General features: G+C 37.6%; 2 protein-coding genes across 3 annotated transcripts in view; one reads left to right on the plus strand and one right to left on the minus strand.

Moving 5' to 3' along the window:
* Positions 1–9,544, minus strand: part of LOC137955388 (E3 ubiquitin-protein ligase UPL6) — a 41,497-nt gene extending 31,953 nt beyond the window's left edge. For both annotated transcript variants that reach the window (XM_068802303.1, XM_068802302.1), the window contains exons 1-8: positions 9,060–9,544; positions 8,579–8,676; positions 8,300–8,421; positions 7,633–7,744; positions 4,209–4,392; positions 3,739–3,918; positions 3,324–3,506; positions 1,084–1,156 (exon numbers count right to left, since the gene is read on the minus strand). In XM_068802303.1, coding sequence (XP_068658404.1) covers positions 1,084–1,156; positions 3,324–3,506; positions 3,739–3,918; positions 4,209–4,392; positions 7,633–7,744; positions 8,300–8,421; positions 8,579–8,676; positions 9,060–9,218 — 1,111 coding nt within the window. In that variant the 5' untranslated portion in view covers positions 9,219–9,544. The remainder of the gene's footprint in view (positions 1–1,083; positions 1,157–3,323; positions 3,507–3,738; positions 3,919–4,208; positions 4,393–7,632; positions 7,745–8,299; positions 8,422–8,578; positions 8,677–9,059) is intronic.
* A 12,226-nt stretch (positions 9,545–21,770) lies between these two features.
* On the plus strand, positions 21,771–23,360 carry LOC137956730 (MYB-like transcription factor EOBI). Its single transcript, XM_068804330.1, has 3 exons — positions 21,771–21,927; positions 22,461–22,590; positions 22,719–23,360. The coding sequence occupies exons 1-3, from the start codon at positions 21,771–21,773 to the stop codon at positions 23,314–23,316; spliced, it is 885 nt and encodes a 294-aa protein (XP_068660431.1). The 3' UTR covers positions 23,317–23,360.
* The last annotated feature ends 603 nt before the right edge of the window (positions 23,361–23,963 follow it).

Here is a 23,963-nt window from a genome sequence, read left to right on the forward strand (position 1 = left end):
GATGGGTGCAGCAGCAGCTGGTGGTAGCAGTGATGGGGGTTGAGTGGGTGTCTTGGGGTTGTTTTATATGATACAATCACAAAAGCAAGTCCAAAAATTCAAGTCATCCCTGGCATTGAAAGACAGAAACGTAAAATGCTATCTGTCTCGTTCAGAGCTCGCGAGTTCTCCTACCAGCTTGCTATTCTGAAGTGACCCGGTCAAATAGCTGAACAAAGGTAGAAGTTGCAGTGTCTGGAATGGTGATGAAGATTTCTTTTTGCCCGTTTGAGATGTTATCCTTGTAGCGTCGACTATTCTATAAAAAGTGAAGGTGGAGGCGCAAACCGAAATTTCTTAGGAGAAGAACATCTATCGCCAGGTTGCAGCAGTCGTCACTTTCTTCCTTGGACAAGCGTCGAGTCATCTTCACTGTGATCCAGTGGAGCTGGTTCTCCAACACAAACATGATCGTGGGTGGTTGTCCACGGTGGTTTAGTGGATCTTTCTAAATCAAGACAACAATCAGAAGGGTTGTTGGCATATCGATCATGTTTGAAAGTGTCCTTCCGTCGTATGTCTTACTAGTTCTCCGATCTCCAGTCTCTCTCTTGTGGTTGAGGTCGAGCTCGCCCTCAAGTTGCCAACTCCCGTCTCCTTGTTCTCGCTCTTGCTCTTGTTCTCGTCATTTCGTCTTCCCACATAAATAAATACATTGTATTCACAGTGGATGAAAACATATTTTTGATAAAACATAGTTAGCTATAGTGCATTATTTAGCTGCTTGGAGAGGGCTTAACCTTCTTGTCTTGCTAACGTTAAAATGTAAGTGCTCTAATCCATATTTATAATAGTGTACTAGAAAGACGGATGGAGAGGAAATTAATCTTACTTATAAAATGTTCATCTAACTCTACAATCTGTTCATCAAACTTTTATATGTAAAGTAAATAACAAATGATAGAATTGTCCTTGGATCTGTAAGCAAAATATCATAAAAATACACTAAGTTCATACTATCACTGTTAAAAAAGAAGCAGTTAATAAATAAATTAACAGAAACATGACACATGACGTAAAATAAGGTGAGGACAGTTCCCTTACTTTGTTTGGAGTATGATCTTAAAGGTGGTAGTGCCTCCAGCAAGCATGTCGCCACAGCTGCAAAATCTTGAGCCTGCACCACATAAAACTATATAAGATTTAAGAAATCTTATGAAAAAATAGAAATCAGATATGCTATATGGCCTCCTCAATGGGTTTCGCGTTTTCAGAGACAATTGCAGTGGTCCCATTCACATTGAAGGGGACTCGAAGGTGGTCATTGGATAGTGCGAGTGTGCTTCCCCTCCACCATGGCGCTATTGGGACATCTTTAGGGAGATTTTAGATATTACCTCACTACTCTCTTGTATTTGGTTTCACATTCTGAGATCCGCAAATTCAGCTGCAGATGTGCTAACCAAGTAGAGAGTGTCCCTACAATCTCTTGTTGTTAGGGATCTACTCCCTCTCCCTTTGTAAATTTTCTCTTGTTAATATATATACATCTTTATCAAAAAAAAAAAAAAATAGAAGCTAGATATAAAGCATGCAGGGCATGACATTTGAGATCAATAATCATATTGGTTAACCAAATTGGTTATTAAAGTTACACCTAAATGGTGATAATTTTCTTTTTTCCGAAAAGGATAAAAAAAATGTTCAGCATCAACATAAATTCTAAATGCAACATGCAGACACACTGCAGAATAACTAAGTGTCCAGGACATAAGAAAACTGACATGTTAAATAAATACAGATGCCTCTTAAAACATTACAAGATTATTTTTTTCCCCATTCTTCATGATGAATTAAATAGTTTCATAGTTCATCTATCGCCACTTGTCCCAACAGTATTAGGGCCCACTACATGAATCTTTTTCCTCCATTTCAATCAATTATCTACTAGATTTATTGCCAGGCTACCTTTCTATGGTTCATTCTTTGCCACTTCCGTACATGTATTGTTTTTTGGCTTACCTCTACTTTTTTGGTTTCACCAACTATTAACGACTATGTGCCACAAATGTATTAATAGGTCTATGTCCTACATGTCCAACCATAAGCCAGGCAATAGTCCCAGAAGAGGCAATATCTAAACAGCCTAAAAAACTAGATCTACTCATTCTCTCTCACCCATTGGCCTGAACCAAGTGCATGTTCTCGGCCCCAAGTGGAAAACAGAGCAAACAGGAACTAAAGCATTTGAGGTCCTTGTTAAGTCATATTCTTTTAGATTGAATATTTACTTATGATTACAAAGTAAGTTAAACAACACCATGATGCGAAGAAACCCTAAAGCTCTTCTAGATTTTAAGTAAAACCTCAAACCTAAATCAAATCTGAATTCAGTCGAAAACAGGTTAATGGATCTAACAAGTTCTTTAAAATCCGATCATTATCCTGGTTAAGAAATAGCATGTTGTGCATGATTTCACTCCCTCTCAACTCACTTTGATGTTTAATCTTTGTTTTTCTTGATAAAATCCTCATTATTCGAAATGTAAGGGATATATATATATATAGAAAGAGAGAGAAAAAAAAGTACGGCTATAATACAGACATATGGACCCCGCACATTCATGTTAAGTAGCACAGTGACCTGGATCCAGAGGACCCACCAAACCAGCCTATCAAAAGACCAATCCAGACTGCTATTTCTTACTTTCTCATCTACAGGGTGCTACACAGTGTCTCACAATGTTGATTCTTACTCAGAAGCATATTTGCAAATATAGTATAGATAAGGAGCTAGTTTAACCAATTTGCATCAGATGATGCAAAGCCATGATGTAGCATTTTTTTTTCCCTTCATTTCAAACAAGCACAGAAAAGTTCAAACAATTTTGCTGTCGTTTTCTCATGAGATTTCCTGTCCTTTTGTTGCCATTTAATTTGACTTTTACGTCTTTCCACATATTTGGCCACAATAAATAATAAGGTTGCCAGAACAGTAGTTATCATAGAGAAGGAAGTAAAGAGAGAACAAACAGAGAGAAAAGTGAAAGCAGATTATGGTTGGAAGATAGAAATGTCAAACACAGTACCTTCATCAAGTCTGCCTCCTTACCAAAGTCCAGTTCCTATTCAGGAACTTGACCGTGGACGGGAACAAGTAAACAAAGTTCAGAACAGCAGGCACTTATCCATTCATCAAGGTTGATTTCTTCAAATTATGTGGGAAAGAAAATAATAACTAGTATAGATTTAAAAAACATATGTTTTGCTGATTATCAGGTCTTTACAACCCAAGAATCCATCACCTAGAGGGTTTAAAGAATAATTTCAGTCACAAAACTTACCATATCAAAGCTGCAGTGTGGTGCAGATAAAGCAGCCCCAGCAATTTCTGCCATATTACCGAGCAGACAAGCATAACCTGGAAACTCAGGTGAGATATCATGCGGAAGAACATTAGAATAGCCCCGCACACATGATGCAATCTGGTGGAGATAATATCCACTCAATCCCAGAGTACCAAATACCTGAAATAACATAAGATAATCAACTTTCTTGTTCTTTCTGAATGTAATTTACGCTTTATTCAAAAAAAAAAATGATGCACAAGAAACGAGATAATCAGCTGTATAGTGAAATAGAACGGAATAATTCAGCAAAAAAAAAAACATGTTACAAGCAACTCAAAAAAGTTCATATATTCTTCCATGACACAATGCACCACATATTCAATGAAAGGAGAGGTACAAGAGAAATTACCTCTTTCAAAAGTGGGAAATGTTGCCACAAGAAAGGTATAGTAAGAATTTGTGAAGAAAAACTTAGACGCGGATCATTCTGGGAACAACTACACGGATGTTGACCAACATGAGATGCCATCAAAGTAAGAACATGCTCCACAAAAGATATCTTTCCACTAGTAACTTGCTTCCTTGTTCCCTGTATTAATGCCCGTAATGAAACAATTTGACAAGCATTGATGAACTTCTTGAAGAATAGCATGTCTTGACACAACTAGCAAATAATAAATTACAAGCAGCTTTGCAATATGGTCAAACAGACAAAAACGATGCTCTCAAATTGACATTAACATTAGAAAGGACCATTAATGATTACTTGATTTGCCAAAAACAGTTAGGTTCAGAAATTGATATTGTCAACTAAATTTTCAACTAATATATATATTTATGAACCACAATCAAAAAGTGACAAGTAAGTGGAATGCTTACAGCTCCTGTAAGAACAATATCTCGCAACAGTGCAAATGAGTTTTTCTGTAAAAGGTAACCAATAACTTTACAAACCCAAGGAACTCTTGGATTAATCAACAGAAGCACTGCTCCTAGTAATATGCCTGTTGGAGTATTAGTAGAAGAGTCGAGTGATATCAAAATCTCAGCCTTCAGCCGATCCCTGTACAAGGTCAATTCGTTAAGCACAGTTCTCTTCAGAATAACTAAAGTTTCAATTAAGAAACAAATAACAAGAAAATTATGGATCAAAATAAACATTCTGATGCAGCAGCATGGAATGTAGCATATGTTAAGATACAATCAAAAGTATGAACATCATGTTGCACTTTTCAAAATTAAGAAATAAATATTATTGTCATACCCAGACCAAATCAATTTGATTGATTGGGTTCAACCAAACCCGGTCCCTTCTCCAGTTCCCAGATTGAAAGACCCAAGAGGAGGGAAACCCAGCCCGTTGACGCAATTACAGACAAAGCCAATAACCACGCCAGCCTGCCGACCCTTCCCTCCACAATTTTCCCCGGGGTTGGGGAGGAAGGGCTCCAACCCACCCTTCTCCTTATTTTTATTTTTATCTTATTTATGATCTCATCATGACATCATCCAATTCGACCATCAAATTCTTGCAGTTGACCACCCTGTTGATGGCTAGTCTACTTCTTACAACATTGGAAATAAAAATAAATTTTGAAAAAAAAAAAGACAAGAAGAAAGAAATGTATATAACGGCTTAAGGGCAGACTCAAATCCATACAAGTTAGGTGCACCCAATCTTTTAGTTTAGCTTTTGAAAGGTAACTTTGATCAGTAGCATTTAATTTTTACTCATTCTACACTTTTTCCCTTTCATTTGTGCTTATCATTAACAACCACTACTGACTTGGGCTAATGGTCACATGGGGGTCTTCTTGTGTGAGGTCTCGAGTTCTAGTCTCACCAAGGTAAAAGGTTTCAATATTCCGATGATAATAATAATAATAATAATAATAATAAGCACTTTAAATTTTCTGTTCTTTCATTTTTTGGAATAAGAAATTGTCTATATAATAGTGTTTAATAAATTAAATAACATTTTTAATGGTGTCGACGATGTCATTAAAAAGAGGGGAGAGGAAAAGCCTCAAACTCCAAGGGGAATGGAATCCCCAACCGAATGAGATATACCAGATTTAGCTAAATCATCAGCAAGATGATTAGCTGATCTTAGGACATGAATTCAGTTGCATCAATTTCTGAACACAAATGAATAATCTAAACAAAGAAATTCCTAAGGCACCAAGCAGCAACTGATGAACCTGAGAGCCAGGATATTAGTAGCCAAGCAGGAGCAGATTTACATCAAATCTTCTCAATTGGACAAGCTTATTTGGTCGCCATCCCCTAATGGTTTCTTGGAAAAATCTTAGGAACTCCAGAAAATCATGCTGCATCATCATGTTTTTTTTTTAAAGGATGTATATATTAACAAAGAGAATTAAAAAGAACCCAAGAGCATATCCCTGACAACAAGAGATTGAAAGGTTACTCCCGACTTGGCAAGCACATCTGCTGTCGAGTTAGCAGATCTCTGAATGTGACCAAATACAAGAAAATTGAGAGGCAATTTCAAGAATTTTCCGAAGAGAATCCCAATGGAGCCACAGAGGGGGAGGATGCATATCGCACCAACCAATTACCATCTTTGAGTCCCCCTCAATGCTGCATCATCAAGCTGGAAGCATTATGGGACTCCTAAAATAAAAAAAATTTACTTAGAGTGCCCTTCATGGCAAGATCCTTACTAGAGACAATTTGAATAAAAGGGGTTCCAATCTTCTTTGTTTGGCTTCTCTGTTATGTAGACAGGAAAATGAGAGTATGGATCATCTCCTGGTTCAGTGCAATTTTCATGGAGAATTTGGAGTTTCTTCTTCAATTTGTTTCGTCTATCTTTTTGCCCGCCCAACTCTTTATCCAACTTAATTGCAATGATGTTAGTAGCAAAGCTTCCCAACTTGGGGCCTATTGATTAAGGTTTGCTTGGTTTTTATTCCTAGGGCCATTTGAAGAAAAAAGAAATCAGCGGTGTTTTCATCAAACTTCCTTGTCTTGGCGAGTTGTTGCTGATTCTATTAAGTCTCAACTTGTGCATTGGTTCAATTCTCTAAAGCAAAATTCACAAATATTAGTGAAGATCAAATTTGTTCTAGTTGGTTAAATGTGGCTAATTATCTAAAGGCAGGAAGGCATTAGTGATGGAATGGTCTCCCCCAGCTATTGGTGTGTTAAAGTTAAATGTTGATGGTTCTTCCTTGGGTAATCCAGACCCTGCTGGTTTCAATCGTATTTTCAGGAATACTAATGGTGAAAATCCCTCATCCTTTGCGGGACTTGCAGAGGGCTAGCTGACTCCATTAATGCTGAGCTACTTGTTGTTCTTCATGGTCTTCAACTTTTTCACAGTTATTATCGGGGTTCTCTTCATGTATAAGGTGATTCAAAACGTGATAGCTGGTGCTCCAAGAAAAAGCTCCGCCATGGCATCATTGGCAGATTTTTTTCTAAATTCAGGATCTTCCTTTTAATTGTGTTTGATCAGCTAAAGGTGTTGCTGATGAATTGGCTAAATAGGGTGTTTCCCATCCCTTGTTGTAAAGGGCCTTCTCCTCTCTTGATTGTATTCTCTTTGCCTTTGGGCTTCGGAATATATTGCACTTTGTCCCAACAAAAAATGAACCTAAGAGTCAGGAGATTACTGCAAAATGAGTCTTCTTCAACTATAAGAGGGTCCATAAAGTGCTGGACATAGTTCTAAATGCCTTTAGAAGAGCCCTGATTTCAGTCTCAACTGCATTGCTTCATCTTATAGGATCCGAGTAGGCAAATCTAACAATAATCAAGTAAACAATATGACTTCATAAAAAGATAAAAAGTTGAATGTAGACAACTTTGGTTGGACTTGAAATGGTCATACAACCAAACTGAAAGGAAGATAATGAGAAGATTCTAGTAAACACAAGGATGGACACCTCACATAGACTTCGAGCCACTAAGTGAAAAATGGAGCCTTCTGACTCCTGAGTCCTGATTGGCCCTTACACGAACTGCAGATCTTTAGCTTAGAATACAACACTTATTATTCCATACCAATTTGCCCAACTAAAAGCAATTTCAACTTCAAACTTGTCATAAGACTAACCGCTGAAAAAAAAGTTTAATAGACGCACATTTCTTCCTAGAACAATAACTAATGGTTATATTATTCTTCACCTGACTCTAAAGAAAAAAATATTATTCTTCAGCTTTTGCATTCAGCCAATAATAAAACTTTCTATTGTCAACTCCAAGAAAGGACAATTACTTGCATTCAGTAATGTAAAAAGCTCGATTTTGTGTCCAAAAAAAATATGTAAAGAACCTGTTTCGGTGAACTGCTTGAAGGCAGGTGAGTGCAAGTTTTTTGACCCTATGCTCTGCTATACCAGAATTTGACGGATAATCAGCACCAGCAAAGAGGCTCACAACATCCCCTGCATAAGAAATACCATGGAACATGAGCTTGAAAATAAGAACGCCCAGACAAAAAATAGAAATCGATTCAGATATTAAGAGGGTTAATTGTTCTAATCATTCAGAATAAGCTCATAAAGAAAACATGACCAGCAAGGAGCCATCTTCTGTATGAAGTCACTATCAAGGTAATATTTTCTTACTTTGGAATTGATTATCAAGGTAATTTTAAAAAGTCACTATCAATATCGGGATAAAATTTCACACAAAAACAATCAATTTTTTTATAAATTAAACAAGAGAAACAAAAAACTTTGTGTATTTATTTTTGACAGGACATTATGAAGGAACGACTCTTCCTAAATGAAGTATTACCCCGAAAAATTAAACCATTTTCCCTTTGCAAAAAAATAAAATAAAAAAATAACATAGTTATAAAAACGAAGTTGAAAATAAATAAATAAGATGATACATGGCAAACAATCAGGAGCAAAGAAAAGAATGCAACGAAAACAGATAAAATCATATGGCTAAAGACAACAGAGTTATGCACTAGAGTTATCAGTTTAGCTTACCTTGTGCAAAATATTGAAGTAATCGACAGGTCTCAACAAGAAGAGAGAAATCATCATTGTTTTGAGCATTAAAGAAGAAAAGCAACTCTCGAAGGAATCCAGAGTTGGGTCCAAAACAATTCCTGAATACACAGAAGATTGTAGTTAGTTTCGTATTTCTCAGTAGAACAGAACTAAGTCCCCCTAGATATAACAGCATAAAATCACCCGGAGAAAAAGTGTTCAGATACCTATCACCAGTCACAAAAAAATTGCTACAAACGAGAAACCAAAACCAACCTGTCTACCTTCTGGCAAAGGGAACCAAAGGAAATGCAGAAGTGCTCTCGCACAGTAGCTCGTGCAACTTCAACAGCCCTCCTCCCTCTGAAGCATTTCTGTTACTAATAATCAATCAATGCATTAATTGATTACAGAAAGAAAAAGAAAAATAACTTCGTTTCCAACTCTCGCTGGGCCTTCTTTTGAAATTAAAAAGTTATTTGGAAATCGTTAAGTCCTCCCAATAGACTGAGGCAGCAAAATGATGTTCGAAAAGAAAAACACAATCTACTTATAAAACTAATAAAACCAACTCGATCTATGATTCATCCTTTCTATCTTATTGCCTGTTGTTCCTTATTCCAATTTCAGCCAAAGAAATTATTCTCCTGGCCGAACAGTATGGTTTTAATCATCTACCTAGAAAGAAGTGTTACAGGGAATAGTTACAGACCGTATGGCCGAGTCAAAATTTACAGATTGCGATGATTTCACGAACCTGGATCTTTAATGCAGCAGAATTTTGCTGCCGTAAATCAAACCGCCGTTTCCTCTCGAGCCGCGTCTGCTCCAGAAGCTTCTGTCTATCTCTCTCTTTCGAGCTCCGTCCGCCTAAATCTACTCTCCGACGAGTAGAGGCCTCTCCGGAGAAAAACATTTTCTAAATTACGTATCAATCCGTCGCAGACTTATAAGCCCAGCTCCTCTATACATGCACGAGAAACACGCATCGGAAAAAGCACACCCGATGGAGGAAGCACGCTACAGCGAATTGCATACAGACGTCTTAAAAAGCTGAAACAATGCCCTAGAATCGAAGATATTACTCTCAGACAACCCAATACCGATTTCGCAACTGATAGCGATCAAAGATCTAAGTGGTTTGATCGCAAGTAGGGTAAGAAATTTGAAGCAACTAGTAACGGCGAAAAAGTGCGGAACGTGAAGCTGACAAATGGAGAGAGCTTTCCTTTTCCAGCAGAAACCAGCAAAAAGAAAAAGGCGACTGAGTTCCTAAGCGGCAGAAATTATTTATATGAGAATTTAACATTTTCACCGCTCCTAACCACAAATTCGAGAGAAATAAAAACAAAAACATGAAATAAAGAACGAATTAGACGAGAATGATTCGGCGCTCCGCCAATCACAGAGAGCTGTAAATGGGTCCAGTCACAGTCGTAGGGCAGAGAGCGGATCCGAATCCCCAACCCGATTAAACCGCTTGACATTGAGCACCTCCCTCTCCCTTCCAAGTTCCGTCTCTCTCTTTCTTACTACAAAAACTAAGAAAGGAGGCAAAACATCGGTGTAGAAGCCGCCATCCACTATCTTTATGGTTTGTCATCACATGGAAATACTTTAGTCTAAGCTATTGTATTTTTTTATCATATGATAAGATTATTTAATTTCAAGACATTTAACGGGAAATGACACAATTACATTATAATTAACAAGTGAGCAATAAAATGTTAAAATTAAAACACCTCACCTTTTAATAAGATAAAGGTAAAAATATAACCGATCATTACTAAGTTGCGCCTTCTTGGTCCTATTGTAGTGTTGGTTGTGGCAGCTCTTTTTATGTTAGAACGTGACTTCTAGGTCGTGTTTTGCAAGGATTTTGGGCAATTTACCAGGACTTGTAGCATAGACAATTGAGCAATTTTGGGGCTAATTGGTTTTGTTGAAGTGAGATGCATGACCTCATTAGTGTAAGGTGGGCATGAGGTAGGGTTTAACAGGAAACCCATCCAAAAACCCTAGGTTCAGGTTTCGAGTTTTACTCGCGGATCGAGGACGAGGCGGTGGAAAACACTTACCAGGTTTCGGGTGGGGATGAGTTGGGACAGGTCACGGAGAAGGGGTGGGGATGGGTCTGATTTATGGGGATAGGATAGGGATGGAATTGCAGGGACGGGGATTGGATCGGGTTCAAGTTTGAGGTCTCATGTTCTGTTTTTGAGTGTTTCAAGCGAGTTCGAGATCGTGTTCATAGAAGGCTCCGAAGCAAGAAGAAGCTGAAAAATAATCAACAGAAGTCTGGAAAAGAATAGATTTCTAACTCCATTACAGTGGGGAAGAAATTGGCAGTCACTGAACAGAAGCTCACCAACAAAAACATCCAGATTTCCCCCCCTCTCTCTCTCTCTCTCTCTCTCTCTGTGCTTGGATATGCAGGTTCAAATTGTATACAGTAGAGAAGAATGGAGAACTGAAACTTTTGTTTCTTGCAGGCATTCCACAAACCAATAAATTGAACAAAAAACAAGTAGAGAGGAAGTCTGAAGGAACCCATTACTCGTCGCAAGTCATTTTCCTCCTCTTGAAATACATTTTCTAGTGTTTGCAATCTCAATTCGTACAATCAATTATTTTCAACTCCAAGAACAGAAAGATAGCGACGATTCCACTCCAGACAAACAAATTGAAAAGATGAAGATCATGGTGTTCCTCCTTTGAACTGCAAAAACCTTTGATCTGGTCATGACAAAGAAACAATTTGCTAAGTGGGCACTCCTCATCTACTTCTGTGATTACTGATACCCCGATATCCTGCCATGATTCTTCTTCATACGATGGGCACACATGGAAGAGCAACAAACTGGCGCCATTTTCCTGCTCAAAACATATGGATCCTCTCAAAACAATTCAGCAACTAGCAATCACATCTGGATGAATGATAAAAATCCATGGCTTTTAGGGCCTACAGAGTATACACACCTGCTTAAATGATGGGATAAACTGTTTCGAGGGAAAAGGGGTAATTAAGTTTCCAAAATTTGAAAGAGAATGATTTATAGGTTTCCCTGTACAAACTCAACTATACAGCCATTATGGCAATGTTTCTTATATCATGACAGGGCAGGGCATACCTATAGGAAACCACTTGAAGATTGCTTCCATTTCAAACATCACTGAGAGAGAGGTAAACGACCTCAGACAAAAAGGATTTTCTTCATGCTAATATTATAGCTGAAGGAATCATCCTTTCTGTATGAAAGAGAAGACAAGAAGAGGAGGTAGAGAGTGTAAGGGGATAACTTAAGGTGAGGGATTGCTCCTCACCTATACAAGAATTCCATTCAGAAGACCTCGAGCTAACCCCTCATAGTAAGGAGTGTTTGCCTCCACATCGATACATGGCTCTTGAATGGAGCCCTTGCACATACTAGGAGCAATCGCTCTTCACCTGATTCCCTCTCCAAAAAAACAGAGAATTACGTCATCACTGTGTCATCACCCATGTAGGATGCCACGTCATTAAATGGCACAAAAACCGTCAATTTCAAATATAACATGGCAAACCATATCATCAACCACGTAATACCTTTTATCATTGATTTAAAATATTTATAAATTGAAAAATTATTTAAAAAATTTATTTAAGAGTTTAAAAATCGAAATTTTTTATACACTTTTTATTACCTTATATTTAGATTAATAAATTATTAAAAAATTATATCAATTAATTAAAAATTCTCACTCTTACCTATTTAACACCATTTATTATCGATTTAAAATATTTATTAATTAAAATAAATAAAATTTTATATGAGAGTTTAAAAATAAAATTTATCGATACACTTTTTAATAATTAATATTTAAAATAATATAAAATAAAATAAGTATACTAATTAATTAAAAAATCTCACTCGTACCTATGTAAAACCTTTTATTATTGATTTCAAATATTTATAAATTGAAAATTTATTCGAATAAATTATTTTAGAGTTTAAAAATAAAATTTATCGATACACTTTTTATTACCTTATTTTTAAATAATCAATTATTAAAATTTATAAATTAATTAAAAATCTTACTCTTACCTATTTAACACCTTTAATTATAGATTTAAAATATTTATTAGCTGAAAAAAAATGAAATTTTTATTTTAGAGTTTAAAAATAAAATTTATCGGTACATTTTTTATTACCTTATATTTAAAATAATAAATTAATTAAAATATATTAATTAATTAGAAATTTCGACTCTTTACCTATTTAACACCTTTTATTATCATTTAAAATAATTATTAATAGAAATTTTTATTTTAGTTTAAAAATCAAATTTATGGTACACTTTTTATTTCCTTATATTTAAAATAATAAAAAATAAAACTAGTATACTAATTAATTAAAAAAACTTTCTTTCTTTGTGATGCATTGGGAAGATTTTCACATTCTTTTTTCTTTTTTTTCAATTTTTATTCCGATATTGGATTGCAGAATTCTCTATGACTCTTTCCTCATTCTTCTCTCTTAAACTTCCCAATCCAAACCGAGATTCATTTAATAGCACGAAACTTCGTGAAAACTAGCAAGAAAAAAACAAAAAAAAAAAGTAGAGCTCATCAAGCTGGAATACGCTAATGCATACTCTAAAGACTAGCAAAATGCAACCATCAAAAGGACCCATTCTTGTCCCTTTTAATTACTCGTTTAAGTGTTAAAGATTATGGCTAGATTCATGAGTTAACCACACTTTCATAGTGCTGCATAAGATTTCTCATAAATTAAAACATTTCAATCACCTTCCCATTCCAATATGTTTATCATACACTTTGGAATATAAAATTTCTACCAAACTTGGAGAAGCAGATCAAGTCCTACTACTCCCCAGAGGCGGGTCAACGTTCTCAATTTAACAAGATCATGAAATCTGAAAGAGGGGAACGAAGAAGAAGAGTGAAAGATGTGTCGAAGTTTGGGTTGAGAGGAAGAGAGGGAAGTTGAGAGTGGGGCGTAGAAGACAAGGCTACGCAGCGACATCATGGGATCAGTGGGGAGCGACTAGAGCAGGGGAGTAGTGGGGAGTGGTGGCAGCAGGGGAGCGGCGGCGACAGGGGAGCAGTACCAACTAGCATAGTGACAGAGCGAGAGGGTGAGAGGAGAGGAGAAGAGAGAGATTGAGCGGTAAGAGAGAGAACCAAAAAAATAAGAAAGGCAACGAGGGCTTACGTGGTAGGAGATGACATGGCATGATGATGTGTTAAAAGTATTTAACGATGTGGCATCCTACATGTGTGATGACATGTTCGACTTGGTGAATTCTGATGTGGCATGATGACATGGTAACACATCATCGGTCAAAACACATCATCAGTCAAAGCTTACATGTCAATTTTGACTATACACATGTGCAGTTGACCGGTAAAAGTTAATTATTTTCCTAAATAAATTCAAAAATTCATCATTTATCTAATTATGTTTAAAATTTTAGGTAAAAACTTAAAGGGCACGGAGGGTCCCTAGTTCTTGCACTGCAGCTCCGGTTTTGACTTGTTATCGATACCGACCGGTGAGAGAACAGAGAAGGCGAGAGAAGGTCGAGATGGGACCTGTAAATCAATTCTAATTTCTAAGATTCTCTTCGACTGCTTGCGCGCTACTCCTTTTTTCTTTCTAAATTCACCACTAAGCTTAGGCCGTTCGTTATTTCAAAATTCTGATACCTACCCATATTTTTTAACCTCCTCTCCACGTCTCTTACCTTCTCCTCTCCTGGTTTTGAATTTCGCCATTCTTTTACGATAGGGATGGCGGCCTTGCAGGTCTGCGGCAGTGTTGGATTCGATTCCATCACAGTCTTCGTTCGCCGCATTGGTCTGTTGCAGCCTTGCAGCAGTACTAATTTCGGGCTTCATTATTCTTCTATTGCTGCGTTAGATTTCACACTCTTGAAACATATCTAAAGACTGATCCATGAACATCACAATTCACCCACTTGAATTTTATTAAAGCATGGCGATCAAAATGGTCAAATGGTCTAAGCTCGAAGCTAACTAATCAACCTTACCTTCTGGTCGTCTTCGATGAGGTGATCCAATGGGAGCTGGTTCACTATGTGCAGACCAATAAGATGAAGTCAAAGCTTGTTATTTTATGTTTAATGAATATTCTCGAGATAAAATGGGGTTAGGATGATTACCTCATTGTTAAAGAACAACGACCAAGACTGATATGCTTTCCAAAGTCAAATAGAAGCCTCCACAGACTTAATCTTACTGTAAATAGCTTGGATAGTGGTCGTCTTCTTCTTCCCCACTTCTGATTTCTGCTATTTGAATGAAACAACAATCAAAGCAACTCTGTAATGGGTGGGACTGAGAGTAATAATAGCAGAACGGTAGAGCAGCAGTCGTGTAAGAGGATTGTTTACTCCTCTGCAGTAGGGAAAACACGCCAAAAAGGTCGAGTACTACTCGTCATCCAGAGGTCTCCACTTTCCATCCAGAAAAAGAAAAAAAGGGCTCAAAGAACGTACATCACTAATCCATTCGTGCTCGTTTTGATAAGTTTTAACCTTCAGTAGTCCCGAAAGGGTAAAAGCAGCCAATTTCATTCAGAGAATTTAGTTACGACTTCTAAACAAATAGAAGTCTGCCAGCTTGACGCTCAAAAGAGGAAGTTGATCACCTTACACGATGCTGAGCTCCAAAAAGAAGTACATGAAACATGATGGCGAAACCCCATTGCGGTGATCGCTTTTTCCTTATTGTAATCGTTTCAGGCTAATGTGCAACTTATTATTGGGAGCGACACCTGCAATCCCATGAACAACCAACCCAGAAACAAAGACTAGCACTTGCAGACCGAACCCGAAAAGACTGGAGGAAAAACACGGAACTACCTAACGCAAACTGAGACTTGCCATGTGGAAATGTTAGTTAAACTCTCATATTTCCGTTTCGGATAATCCCTCTTCTGGGTTATGGCGACAATCCCAGATGGCCATTTTTTTTTTTTCCTGGCTGCTGTGGATGTCTGCACGCGTGCAGTGGAGTTGACGAGTGGGAAGATGACAGATGAAGGAATTAATATGCCAGACGTCAGTGATTAACTTGCTTCTCTTCAATCATTTCTTACTTAGTAATTTACATGAACGATGGATCAATCTGAGGTTCGCAAAGTGGGCAAGAAGGAATATCTTATTAAGATCGGTTTGGAAACTGAAACTTCCTCTGCCGTAACACCGCAAGTTGTTAGAATTTGGAGATCCATTACCGAGATGGCAGATTAAGAACAACCCAGCAGTCGTTGTTGCGAATAGTTATTTCATCCCACCAAGAAATGTCAAACTCAGTCAAAAGTGCGGATTAGCTGTAGCCCAAATTATTCCTGTTCGTGTTAAGATTTTCGATCAGTAGCGAAGGATTCAACGTCGGTTAATTTAACAGATTTCCGCCATCGCATGAATCTCTTTCTGGGGTAGAAATTGAACCAGAAAGAGCATGTAACTGAACAAGACTCTCCGCCATCGTGGTCACTGATATCAGACACGTCCTTGGTTCCAAAAATTCCTGATAAAACTGTGACACCCGGCGGGTATCACGGCATACTCTGGTCTACGGGCGATGGCGTGAAGCAGACGCTAAGGGGGCAGCACCTTAAGCTGCTATTATAATGTCGATCGCTTTAAGTTAGTGTGTTAAAACTTTTAAGTTTAAGAGCGTCCACTTATCCTTAACTGGCAAAAGAGCATGAAAAATTCTCGTGGTGAGAGAGAGAGAGAGAGATCCTTTCAGAAAGTGGACCAAAGTCACGACTCATGATACAAGGCATTGCATCTGGACTGCTATAAGGCCTTTCTTTTATCTTAATCCCTTCTCTCTTCCGTCCTTTTTGAATTCTTCCTAGCACGTCCCTGTCTCCTGCTTTTCGCCTCCACTATGGTTACACAGAGCGTTTGCCTTCATCATCTTCATCGTCTTCGTTTTCGTCATCCGAGTCGTCTCTCCAAATTTTTATTTTATTTACCTCTGTTTTTCTGTGTTTTAAAACTTTTTAGTGTTGTTAAATGAACAAATGAGAAGTTCTTATAGCGGCTAGATGAAGTCATGTTACACAGTTCCAGTAAACCATGGTAATTTGTAAAGGACTAGAAGAGTCGATAAACCAAGAAAAGGAAGAAATTCGTTTTCTGCGTCAAATTTGGTTGTAACGACCGGAGAGAGGAGAATCAATAAACACAGAAACAGAAATTCGTTGGCATATGGAAAGTGAAGTCTCTGAAGATTTGACAAATGGAAGCCCACAAGGCTCTGCAGTCATCTACCTGAAAACGCAACTAGTGGCAGTTAGTGCCGATGAGATCTTCTCCTCAACTGTTCTGATATCCTTTCCATATCTCAACTCCTATTCGACCTTGACAGATCTGTGGGCATTGTCACTAGTAGAGGACCCTAGAGATGACTCAAAACTCCCAAGCTTTTAGAGATGTAGATGGCTGCACTGCGTGCAGCGCCTCCAACCAACTGGGTCACTATCAGAAATCCCCCCATTACGATTCCCTTACCTATCCTGTTCTCATCGCCGGACAAGTGTACCAACCCAGGTCTGCAACTCACCAACGTGGCGAACTCACGGTGAAGGAGAATCTTCTGGTGTGTTCTCTTCTCCCTCGGAGCTGACTGATTAAATTTGACATACAGAGCGAGAAAAAGAGAGAGATCAGACACCCAGAAAGGCAAAACAATGGGAACGGAAATGGATTGCTTCCTTTCGACAGAAACGGATAAAAGGGTTCAGTGCTCGCACCATTCGTGGAACATCCGAATCATTTAACTAATAAACTTATCATAGCACTTGCCCAGTACCTCAACTACAAACCCTAATTAAAGAAACATCCACCAAATGACTGTCCCTTTGTTCCTTAAACAATTGAGAGTGCCTGGGCTCAGCACCCAAAGGAAATAAAGAACAGGCGTCCTGGGTTTCAGAATTCACACCGACATGGCTACATAAACCCTTTGCGGAGCTTCATTTTGCTCAAGAAGCTTAGGCCATTCGACACTCACGAAAGGGGTAGATTACTCCTGGTCAATGAGTTGCAGAAGTCTTACTGATACAAGGTTGTTAACCGATGGTGAGAAGACGGAACACAGACGAATCTTTTTAATTATATGGACCTAAAAGACTCGACAGCCCACATATTTCTTGCTCAAAACAAAGGGTTGGAGTGGAACATGGAAATTGTGCGCCTGCAGAGTCCCCGGCACTTTCGAGGTTGCTTTGGCGGCTGTTCATGGAAGGGGGGACCTCGGAGCTTTTTAAATTCCCTGGCTAGATGATGAAAGACCAGGTTCTCAGTACGAATGTGCGTTTAACAGCTTTTACATTTATACGTAGATAAACATTAGCAACGATTGTCAAAAGACGGGAAGCAATCTCATTATAAAACATTTCTGAGATAAAAAGAAAGAAGAACGTTAGTGATTGAAGCTCCCCTGGTTGGGTCAAAGACGCTTCAGAAGTGAGGAAGATGGATAAAAAAAGGAAAAACGAAAAGATTAAGAAATCAAGATCAAAGAACTAAAGAATGAGATGGGTTTTTGTGATGAGTTGAAAACGGTCGCTGGGTACAGACACCGTCCATGGATATGAGAGCATAGCCCCTGAAAATCCGGCCATGCCTTTTGACGAATAAAGCCACCGCCATTTCGCTATCATCTCTGCAGTTTCGGATCATTCCCTTTCCCACTCCACTCCCATTCAAAACTCAGTTTCAAATTAACCCAGAAATTTAGCTTCAAATTAACCCAGACGCAGCAGCAGAAACCCAGAGATTCTCTTCCCCATAGAAAAAAAAAAAAAAAAAAACCTAACATTATCCATCAATGGCATTTGATTAAGCTGAGTTCCATACAGTGAATGTTGATAATGGAGCTGAAAACCCTGCGAAGGGAAGATTAAGCAGGGGAAAAGTAGCCCCTAGCAGGTAAAATGCGGTCGTATTTGAGTTCCGCAAGAAAGGGAATGCTTGACGGTGGAAGAAAAGATCAGACGTGGCAAGCCAAAAGAGTCCTCGTTCGTGACTTCCGGCTTTTGTTTGGATTTCACCCAACCAGTCTCCTTGAAGGGAGTTCAAACACCTCGCTTCTAGAATCACCCTTTCCTTTCCCATAATTTAATTTTTAATTCCTTCCTTTCCTCGGAATTAAGTTTCAAACTTTCAACACAACCATAATGACAATGCCCCAACAAGTGAAGTGCAGCTCAAATCCAATATTTTAGAATTGTAGCTTGTAACATTTTACCTTAATATATGGTTTTAATCATGATTCAATGTAAGTTAGGTGCATTCATTTATTTTTAATTACTTAAGGTCCAGAATCTTATTCTTATTCTTATTCTCCAATTACCCTTTTTTCTTTCTCATTTTTCACCATTTATGCTTATATGAGATTCTTTTCTTTTATATGTCACACTTTCCCACTTCCTCGTTTTTTTTTTTTTTTTTTATGGTGTGTAACCTAAATTCTCTTAAGATGTTCCCTAAATGCCCATTTCATTTATAATTACATTCTAAAATTAGATTTGTTAAATTTGGGTCGAATACCCTATCCTAAAATAACTAGCCACTTAGGAAGTCTTTTTCCCATTTAATAAATACAAGATCTTTATAATATATGTGAGACTATCCTTTAAACACTCCCCCTCATGTATAGGCACGTGGATAATTTTGGGTAGATGTCTATATATGAAAACCTTATTCTGATACTATGTTAAATTTGGATCGAATGCCCTATCCTAAAATGACTAGCCACTTAGGAAACATTTTTTCCCATCTAATAAATACAAGATTTTTATACTCACTAATGTATATGGGACTATCCTTTTAACAAGATTCATATGTTAATTGACATGTTTTTATCTAGCTTTGAGCAAAAAATCCAAAAATTGATCTACAAGAAATATTTCAATTAGTGGCCTATGGTCCCTCTCTAATAAGCCAAAAGTAGTCCACTATACATGCAATCTATTAATGAGACACTTTTAACTAATTAAGCTAACCACATAGTCTCATCAAGCGTCACATTTGATGAAATTTTATGTTAATTTTCCCCTTTTGTTTAATTGTACATAGAACACCAATTCTGTGCCACCACCTAGCAACACTTTTTCTTTTGTGTACTCCTTTTGAGAAAGGATAACGCTATCACCCTCTTTATCTTATGCGAACCCAAATAATGAAAAAACGACTTCGATTTTGTCTCTATGTGACTCTATAAACTCCACGTCGATTAAATCTCATTTTCAGCCACGTTTGCCTACACCCTAGTGCCTACTCTCACACTCTTTAGTCTCCGCTCCTATTAACCTAGATTCTATCAATTTGTTTATTCTCTAAACATATTAAATGAAAACCTAATCTAAACCTACGCCCTCAAGAACGGAGGGTCTCGTGCCTCGATTAATAAATGAATAAAACAGTGTCCACATGTGTCGGCCGGTTTGTCGTTTCGGGATTGAAAAAATCGGAACGGGAATCGGATGCCTCTCTGGTTACGTTTCCAGAAATGAGATTGCCATCTCTTCGATGAGAAAATCCAACTGACTCGATTTACGTCACGGAAACATTCTTTTGTGCACGCAAGTGGACCGTTACGGTTTTGGCTTGCATGACAGGTTCAGATAACAGTTTAGCCTCCACATGGACTGCTGTCGAGCTCATTTGTTTAAGATACCTACCATGGTTCTGGCTTATTAGAGGCTTATCGGTTTACTACTGGTCTTTTTATTATTATTTTTAGGATTTTGTATTAGTTTAAAGATAAAATAAGTAATTTTTTATATATTTAAATAAGTATAATGATATTTTAATTATTTAGACAACAATTAACTAAAAGTTAAGTGTAAATATTTTAAACTCAAGTTGCAAAATTAAGGATTTTTAATTGATAAAAATAATTCCTTATCATATGTCCACAATAGTTTTTTTTTTTCAGTTTTTTAAGAATTTTATGTAGGCCTGAAATTTTATTTATCCCGTAAATATATATTGTATTAAAAATTATATATTTTTTTAATTATTAGTTTATTTCAATATATTCTTTTGGATCCATACCGAATAACAAGTTAGAATTATACTATTTGCTTACAGATAGAGAAAAAAGTTAGAGAAATATTTAAAAAAATATTTTATATCTAAATAACTCTCGAACAAATTTTAAATAGTTTATTTTACCATCCTTATTTAAACATATTAATAACATTAAAGTACATGGAAATACCTTTTTTTAAAACTTAAAAAAATTATATCCAAAATTAATATCATATGCCAATTTAATTAATGCGTTTTTAAATTTTATATTCACATTCATCAGGCACTTTCTTTTATTTTATACATATTTTTTTTTAATTGTGTACTATCATGTATTTACTTTTAAATTAAATAAAAAAATCCAATCAAAATAGTTAAAAGAACAAATGAAAAGTTAAATTGAAATTTATTGACTATGTTTGAAATATTTAAGGATCAATTACAAACAATATTGCATTTATGTTGTTAAAATTAGACTAAACCGATCGGTTCAACCTGAAGTAGACTCGTTTTCGATTTTTATGATTTACTTTACATCAGACTGGTTGAATTGGATCGGTTTGATACTCAAATTGGAAACTAAATATTTTATTAAAAATATTATTCTGGTTTATTAATTATTAGATTATATAAAAAAATAAAAATAAAATACATAATAAATCTAATAGTTGCATCCCACTTTGGTCTAATTGAATCCAATCTAGCCAGCTGAGTATGACAGTAATAACGACCTTTTACTCGCGGTAACAAATTGAAGGGCTTTGCTTGTGAAGGGCACTGGGTGGAGACTTATGTCCGCCATCGCCACCGCCAGCGCCACGTCAGTCGGAGACTCAAAGTGACAGAAAGCGCACGCATGCGTCTCCATGGTGCATATTTATTCACATATTATATGGTGCCTCGGTTGGGACAGAAACAGACAAAGCTTGCTTATCTTTTTCTTCTACCCTTAAACCCAATTAATTACTTGGAAGCAAAACCGGTATTTTAATGTAATTAAAATAAGAAAATAAAAGAGAGAAGTCCCGAGTCGACTCGAGCGTCGGGGAGGAAAGTCAAACTTCAAACTCTGTTACTCACTCGTCGCCTCTCTAATAATTAAGCAACAAGGAAACCCCGTTTAGTTTAATCTTAATCTAGTCACGTTGCGGCGGGTTCTCTCTCACATGCCTCCCTTCTCATTTTCCACTTGTTTCTCTCTCTATAAAAGCCCACACGTCTCTCTTTGCTCTCTCCATATTAATCCAAATTAGGCTCTCCATCTCTCCATCTCTCCATCCTCCTCACTTTCTTCTTCTCTTTCTTCTTCTTCTCTTTCTTTTCGTCTGCTTCGTCCTCCTCCCGAACTGTCTGATTTCTCTCTGTCTTTCTGGAATTCTGCGGAGCAATGGATGTTGAGGGCCGGGGTTTCAACTCTGGAAGTCCGAGCGAAGAGGATATGGATTTGAGGCGAGGGCCTTGGACCATGGAAGAAGATCTCATCCTTGTTAATTACATTGCAAACCATGGGGAAGGTCGATGGAATGCTCTCGCGCGGTCTGCAGGTATAATCTGGTTCCTGTCCTTGTTCATCACAAGCCTGTTTCTTGATTTCGTTTCGAATGCGCTGAAATAATATATCTTCCTGGGGAGTTATAAAGATGATTTCTATTTTATTTTTTATTTTTGGCTGTTTGGTATTGCACGGATTGGGATGCGCTTTAGATAAATTATGATGGATTAGGAAGTGGGTTGCTCTTAGAATGATTGTCGGGGTCACGAAAGCTTTCGTCTGCCTCTTTTCCAGAGTTCTCTTTACCGCTTCTGTTCGTGTTCTGCATTTCTTTTGAAAAGTAAAAGAAAGGTTGTTTGGAACGTGGAGGAGATAAAGCCACCTTTTCCAGGAAAAAAGATAAAAATTGTAGCAAAAAGAATTTCCTCTGAAAGCGATTTGTATTACACTCAGCTAATTAAGCAAGCTCGAGAGTGATGTTGATGCAAAAGAAAAAATAGAAAAAGTGTCTGCAATTTAATTATTTTCTCTCTCCTGCACGTCTGGAGATGGATCTGATCTAACTAAGTTGCTTGAAACGAGCAGGTCTGAAACGAACTGGAAAGAGCTGCCGGCTGAGATGGTTGAATTATCTCCGGCCTGACGTCCGTCGCGGGAATATCACCCCAGAGGAGCAGCTTTTGATCCTGGAGCTTCATTCTCGATGGGGCAACCGGTAATTATCGTGCAACCGATCCAACAACTCCACTCTCTTCTCAGCTCGATACACGATTTCATACTTCTAGCTGGGTTTCGCAATTGATGAAATTACCTGGTTTAATTTAATTCTCTCTCTTAATTCAGGTGGTCGAAGATTGCCCAATATCTGCCAGGACGAACAGACAACGAGATTAAGAACTACTGGCGGACTAGAGTTCAGAAGCACGCAAAGCAGCTCCAATGCGACGTTAACAGCAAGCAGTTCAAAGATGCCATGCGGTATCTCTGGATGCCCCGGCTGGTAGAGAGAATCCGGGCGGCAAACGGGACCAACAACGTTGTCACCAGCCAACCCAACCTGGGGGCAATCCAGCAGGTGAGCCCGCCGGCGTACGAAATGGGTGCCGCTCACCTTAACCCCAGCTGCACCCCGGATAATTCCAGCAACGCAGCCTCTTCAGACTCCGCCGGCCCCTCCGTCCAGGTGGTTTCGCCGCCTTCCGACTTCACCGCAGATTATTATTTTCAGGGCAACAACAACAGTGACATGGGAGGTTTCCAATCCGGTTGTCCCGTCGTCTGCCCGGAGGCCATAACCAGTCCGGTCGGTTTTTACAACCCGACTCTGGACTTCGAGTCCAGCGAGCGGACTTCCTGGTTCCCCAGCGACGGAGCAGATAACACTTCGTGGAATGTCGATGATATGTGGTTTTGGCAGCAGCAGTTCTCCAATGGAGTATAAATACGGTTTGGCGATTCGTAGAAACAGAACAGAACGCATACATAGACTAGGGATATTTACAAGAATAATCAAAGAAACGAAGAGAGTGAGAAATTTGTTAAAACAAACGAAGATGAAGAAGAAAGAGAGCTAATTAGCTTTTTTTTTCTTCCAATCTTCCTTCTTTTTTTTCTTTTTTTTTTTTGGATTTTTGGGACTTGTGATTTGTTACTCCCATTCTTTAAATTGACTTGTAGTGATGACATTAAGAAGCTTGGTTTGATTTTAATAATACTCTAAATTGTGAATAATCGGCTCACTAATCTATCGTCTTCCTTAGTACATTAGAAAAGAAATGAAAAGAAAATAAGAATTTATCTATTATTATTTTTAAAATATATTTTAAAAAAATAAATCACGATTAATTTTTTTTATAAACTATTTTTTGAAATAATAATAATCATATTCTCATTATCACTGGTTTTTTAATGAACAAGTATTATAATATGATATAATATCTGAAACATATACATGCCACACCGTGATGTGATCGTATTCCACGTGAGAATGCGATCGAGCAGTATTGCGGTATAGGAAATCCTAAGTCCAATTTTAAGTATTAAACATTGGAGTTTAGATTCTTAAACTTTGTTTTTATGATCATGTTG

The sequence above is a fragment of the Aristolochia californica genome, unplaced genomic scaffold (assembly GCF_029961685.1).
Source record: "Aristolochia californica isolate CCGP_79_NKW_82.1479 unplaced genomic scaffold, dmAriCali1.0.hap1 SCAF_2, whole genome shotgun sequence".
Taxonomy (NCBI): domain Eukaryota; kingdom Viridiplantae; phylum Streptophyta; class Magnoliopsida; order Piperales; family Aristolochiaceae; genus Aristolochia; species Aristolochia californica.

Coding starts and splice junctions, on each gene's coding strand:
- LOC137956730 (XM_068804330.1), top strand. CDS start 21,771: ATGGATGTTGAGGGCCGGGGTTTCAACTCTGGAAGTCCGAGCGAAGAG. Junction 21,928..22,460: donor TGCTCTCGCGCGGTCTGCAG/GTATAATCTGGT, acceptor TGAAACGAGCAG/GTCTGAAACGAACTGGAAAG. Junction 22,591..22,718: donor CATTCTCGATGGGGCAACCG/GTAATTATCGTG, acceptor CTCTTAATTCAG/GTGGTCGAAGATTGCCCAAT.